The sequence below is a fragment of the Dendrobium catenatum genome, unplaced genomic scaffold (genome assembly GCF_001605985.2).
Source record: "Dendrobium catenatum unplaced genomic scaffold, ASM160598v2 fragScaff_scaffold_560, whole genome shotgun sequence".
Taxonomy (NCBI): domain Eukaryota; kingdom Viridiplantae; phylum Streptophyta; class Magnoliopsida; order Asparagales; family Orchidaceae; genus Dendrobium; species Dendrobium catenatum.
This window is the reverse complement of record NW_021319022.1, coordinates 224978-231112: the sequence shown is the minus strand read 5'-3', so window position 1 is coordinate 231112 and position 6135 is coordinate 224978. Positions and strand designations below refer to the sequence as shown.

The 6135-nt window shown below is 36.0% G+C and overlaps 1 protein-coding gene across 2 annotated transcripts in view; it reads left to right on the top strand.

The window, feature by feature from the left end:
- The first annotated feature begins 1868 nt into the window (after positions 1-1868).
- The window catches only part of LOC110113026 (glycine oxidase), a 38370-nt gene continuing 34103 nt past the window's right edge, over positions 1869-6135 (top strand). For both annotated transcript variants that reach the window (XM_028694798.1, XM_028694797.1), the window contains exons 1-2: positions 1869-2263; positions 2362-2511. In XM_028694798.1, coding sequence (XP_028550631.1) covers positions 1951-2263; positions 2362-2511 — 463 coding nt within the window. In that variant the 5' untranslated portion in view covers positions 1869-1950. The remainder of the gene's footprint in view (positions 2264-2361; positions 2512-6135) is intronic.

Below are 6135 nucleotides of genomic sequence, written 5' to 3'. Positions count from 1 at the left end.
ATTGACATATAGTAAATAACTTTTCAATTGTGTTTTAAAAATTTTACTGTCTACAATGGTATTATGGCTTGGCTCCTCATCTCACATTCTAGTGGTGAAACTCCATTACAACGGTACACAATAGCGATATACAAAATCCTAAACACAATACAAAGTACTATATAGTATTACATAACATCAAAACGAACAAAAATTAACATATCAAACACAAGCAATATATTGATTTCAACACAAATCAATCAAAAGTATCAGCTTAGAATATCTAAATTCAAGAGCTTGCAAAAAAATGTAGATTTTTGTTGTTGTTGCAGAACTACAAAACAACTAAACCACCAAGCCAAGCTACAAATGAGAAAATAGAACATTTAGTAAGTGGCTTAAAGACACCAAGGAACAAAAGGACAAGGTGTATGCTCAAAATGCACAACTCAACGCTTTCATATCCGTCGCCATCCTCATTGCCGCAGTGTCTGCCATTGTCGCCGCCACTGCAAGCGCCGCTTCCATGGAAGATGACTGTGCATCTCACACCAGCCACACCATTTCCTCCACTGCACTCCCATGGCGTGTAGTGCATTGAGGCTGTCGAGGCTCTTAGGGCCAAACGTGGCCACCTAGCCGCCATCGTCGCTTCCGCCCTCAATGTCCGAACTACTGGCGACATCATTGCTCTCACCACCTCTGTCGCTGTAGGGAATAAAAAGTTTTGTTATTCTCAAACAATTTAGTGTGATATAATGTGATAAACTGTTCTTAATGATAGCGTTGAGAGGGAGCATAACCATTGAAACCATGAGTTTTTAAGTAAATGTGGAACATCGCCGCCATTATTCCAGTGGAGAAGGGAATTTGGGCCATCCGAGCATCCATTCCGATGAAGAAGCTAGGGGTTTAAGCTGGAAGGCCATTCATAAGATGGAACATTTAAATACTATGCTTAAGTATGTTTATTAAAAAATAAAAATAGGCAAAGTCGTCTGTTAAACGGACAACTTACTAGTTCAGTCAAATTTTAAAAAAATTAAAAAAATAAAATAAAATTACTGTAGCAAGTCGCCTGTTTGTACAATATTATTTTTATATTAAATTATTTCAGAAATTTTTAATTTTTAATTTCTCACTGATACGAACAAATAAAAATTTGTTATATTTACATAAGTTTGCGCATTTTATCCACCGCTCATCTTAGCACGTCCTAAAAACATTTTATATAAATTTATTTTAATTTCGAATTTTAACGATATTTTTAAATATTTAAATCAAATAAATTTACTAGTATTCATAAAGTTAACTACTTTAATTGATGAAAATATTTAAAACATTTTTAATATTTTAAAATAAAATTTATTTGCTTCAAATTTATATATTTTTAATGCGGATAATTCTCCAAAAAATAAAATAAAATAAAAGGCAAATATTTGTTTGAAAAGAAAAGTAAGGAGAAAAGACTATTGGTCATGTATGAAGTTCATCTTAAAGAATTTTATGAGTTCTGCTTAGTTTTTGTTTTTTAGATAACATGCTCAAGCACGGAAGAGTATATTAAATGTCTCTTTTTTTTTTTATAGAAGTGCTGAGATGAGCAGTGGATAAAATGCGCAAACTTATGTTAATATAACATATTTTTATTTGTCCGTATTAGCGATAAATTTAAAATAAAAAAATTTCTAAAATAATTCAATATAAAACTAATATTGTAGTAATTTTATTTTTTTAATTTTTTTGAATGTTGACTGGATGTGACTAGAGATTAGTAAATTGTCCGTTTAACGGATGATATTGCCTATTTTTATATTGCCTATTTTTTTTTTTTTTTTAAATATGATTAAACTCTTAATACAATTTATAATCATGATTATTCTTAAAATTTTCCCTTTCCCCGCCAGCTGAGAGCTCCCCATCCGGCGTTAGAAGTTCTCCAGTTTTTTAGAGCCTCCAACTCCCGGCAGCATGAACTCCTTAGGCCTTCCTCTTCCGAAGCCCCATCTCTCGCACCAAACCCTAATTTCAAATTCCAAAACCCTAATTCCATTCCAGCAATGGCGCCTGCGCTCCCAATCCTCGAAGGGCTTTCCCTTCCTAAGACGCAAGCGCACTCGAATCCATGCGACCACCGCTCTCCTCCAGCGTTCCGAGCACGACGTTGTCGTCGTTGGCGCAGGGATCATCGGACTCTCCATAGCCCGCCAGCTGCTGCTCGAATCAGACCTTTCCGTCGCCATCGTGGACGCCGGCCTGCCCTGCTCTGGCGCAACTGGCGCCGGTGAGGCGCGATTCTTCAGCTATTGTTTGGTGATCTTGTGGTTTGCTATAGAGCATTGTGAAGTGCCGGTCTTTGATTGATTACGTTGGTGACTTCAGGCCAGGGGTATGTTTGGATGGCGCACAAGACTCCTGGCAGCGACATTTGGGAGCTCGCAATGAGAAGCAAGTACTTATGGGAGGAGCTTGCGGAGAGTTTGCAACGGAGGGGATATGATCCCTTGCAAGTGCTTGGGTGGAAAAAAACTGGTATGTTCTTCCATTCGACTTTTATTTGTTTGCGAAATTTTGTTTTAAGATTCTTTTAAATTGTCTTAAATATGAATGTTTTTTGAATATTTAGCATACATACCACAAAATTTGAATGCGCTTATATATTTAACATCTAAATCTTTATATTTACTTATATATTTTGGTATCTAAATCAGGTCAAGGCATATGCACGAGACCGAGTGTTTTACTTTAAATTAGTTAATATTAATAGCATTTTTTATATAATTTAGAGTTGAGTATTACATGAATGTAAACATTTAAGATATTAGATACGTGGATACATAAAAATTTTATGTTATGCATGTATATCATTCGTTTTTATGTGGGGAGAGGGGTTCAATTTATTCAAATTAAATCTTTGTGTATTGTTGATCATTATCCATTCGAAGACTATCACAGTAAGGAATTGATGGCATTACTTAAAGGGGTTGGCAACATAAATAAGTGTGTAAGTAGGAAATTGTTCAACTTAATATCATGTGTGCAGGGTAATATTTTGCATGTACTTTCCTATTATGAGCAATAGTGCTAATTTGAATGACATAAATAAATATTTTTGGCCAATATTTTGTCTCACGCAAGTCTCATTGATTTTATCGTTTCTCTTCTCTTAACTTGATGTGCCTGCCCTTTCTAAATCTAAGTGGTCCACTAAAGAGAATTTATGAACCTGACCCTTGGGTTCAAAATGCAATTTTAGTAAGTTCTTAGTAATCTTTATGGAAAGCATTGAATTCAACACGCATCATACTAGTTGCATTAAAAAATCTAGGGATTTTTACATACATAACACTTAAAACTACTAAAAATACCTATTCAACACCTAAAATAAAATATTTACTTATATACCACCTATTTCTCATTCTAAACATTAGAGATAATACTCCGTTAGGTTCCGTCAAACCCCTCTCCTCGAACCCACTCGATTTTCCCTCGTGAAAGCTTCGGCGAAGCTTCGTCGCCTCTTCTTCTCTCGAGCAGGTACGAATCCCGGCTCTCCTTCGTTGCCTCTTCTTCTCTTGACCACGGTTTATCGCGTGCCCTAGGTAAAAAATGCGGGCTAGTCGCCTGCTCTATGCCGCCTCCGAAATTCTATTACACAGCTAATATAGGAGTCTTTCCAAACGGAAGCCTCCAAAACCACATGCAATGCTTAGCAAATAATGGAAATTTTTTTCACCAATGCTTACAGATTTTTATTCATGCTACTCTTTTTTTTTAAACTTATTTAATATTTCCATGCCCAGAAATGAGTTTGATTAATTTTTTGATTTTTTTTCACCAAGGCTTACTGATTTTTATTAATGATACTCATTTTGTTTAACTCATTTATTATTTCTATGTACAGAAATGAGTTCAATTAATTTTTGCTACATTGTCCTGAAATTCGGTGGATATTGGAGTGAGGTGCAAGGTCAAACTCGAATGATGTATATAGGTGGAAGTCAGAAAACCTTAAAGCTTCAAAGAGATGAAATCAGTTTGTTGTTGCTAAAAGAACGAGTTAAAGCACTTTGTCATTGGATACGGGGACAATCGTTCGACTTACACTATCATGTCATTGAAACTTCACCTAAGAATTACATGTTGGTTGTAAGAGACTCATATTTAGTTGACATGCTGAGCAGTTCCTATGAAAGAAATAGATTTGAGATAGCGGTTGCAATGAAACATTACGAGGTAGATATGTCCCAATCACATAACATTCAAACTGAATTAAACAACCAATCAAATGAAATGTATCAGTACAGCTCGAATATTGGAGACTATAATAATATTATAGTAGATGATGTGTGTGATGATCTTTTTGTACCCCAAATTGATGAGGCAAATAGTCTATTTGTTGGTTCGCGGTTTGAGGATTCCCAAAGTTTCAAGCAAGCTGTTAGGTCGGCTGCAATTTTAAAGAATTATGCTATTAAGGTAAAGGCTAGTGACAAATCCAGAGTGATTGTTACTTGCGCGTATAGAGATTGTCCTTGGAGAATACGTGCTTCATTGTGTCATGATGGACACTCCTTCGAAGTCAGGAAAATTGAATCAACTCATTTATGCCCTGGGGTCAATAGAGCAGGAAACAAGCAAGCAACTACTAGTTGGGTTGCTCATGAAATCATGGACATTGTAAAGAGAAATCCTGATATCACACCCAAAGATATTAGCAATAATTTGGAGGCTACTTATGGATTATCCTTACCATATATGAAAATTTGGCGATCCAGAGAGTTAGCAAGAGATGTCATGTTTGGATATGTCAATGTTAACTATATGTGGGTTCCTACGCTGCGATCTGAATTACTCAACAGAAATCTTGGCTCTCACATTACTTAAATGTGTGATATCAAAAGCAATGCATTCAAGCGATTCTTTGTTTCTTTCAAAGTGTGTATTGAAGGTTTCATTAATGGATGTAGACATTTAATTGGAGTAGACGCATGTCACCTCAAATCAAAGTATCTTGGCGTACTGTTTTCTGCAAATTGTTTGGGTGGAAATAATGGGCTCTACACAATAGCATATGCCGTTGCAGAATCAAAATCTAAGAAATCTTGGGAATGGTTTATGAGGAACTTGTTGGATAACTTGGGTTGTGATATAGAACATTAGCCTTTATTTCCGACATGGAAAAGGGCCTTAGTGAAGCTATAAAACTTATTTTTCCAAATGCCGAGCACAGAGTTTGCATGAAACACCTGTGGAAAAATATTAAAAAATACTTTCGTTGTGAGGATGGCAACAAGCTCCAAAATTTGGTTTGGACAGCCGCAAATAGTTACAACCTACATGACTTGCACAAGAAAATGGAGGAGATCTTCAAAATTAGTCCACAAGTGCACTCTTACTTGAATTCATTGGCATGCAAGTGGTCTAAGGCGACGTTCTCTTTGCACATTAAAAAACACTACAATACGAATAATATGTCTGAATCCTTTAACGCATGGGTCTAAGATGCGAGAAGTAAACCTGTTGTTGATTTGATTGATATGATAAGAGTTAAGCTTATGGAACAATGCTTGCAAATAAAGATAATTTCTGCATCCTAGAGAAGTCAACTTGTTCCTCATGTGGAAGAGTATATTAGAGATATCACAACAAGGAAAGTTCATTTTATCATTCGCCAATCGACGTCAAGTAGAGCTGAAGGTGAAGGTATTCATGAAAGGCATGAGGTGGACATAGAAATGAAATTTTGTAGCTGTGGATTCTGGCAATTAAGTGGTCTACCATGCATACATAGTGCAGCATTTATTGGAACAACACAACACATATTATGGCATACATATGTTGATGATCACCACTATCTGCAGAGGTATTTGATAGGTACCACTTGAGTATTTCAAGTGATTCCTATCGGATCTAAGCCAAATCGCAACAAATCCACTGTTTTCTATGAGAAAACAGCCACCAAACACAAAAACAGTGGAAAAATCTGAGAGAACTCGTAGGGAAAATAGGAAAAAACAATAGCAAACGATTGGATTTCACTAGTCGATGCAAAAGACAAGAAAGATACAAGTTTCCTTCGATTCGAGAGGAAGGAATAACTCTCCAAATCTCTAGCCGTAGCCTAGAGCCCAAAAGAAAAACTAGCTCTCTCCC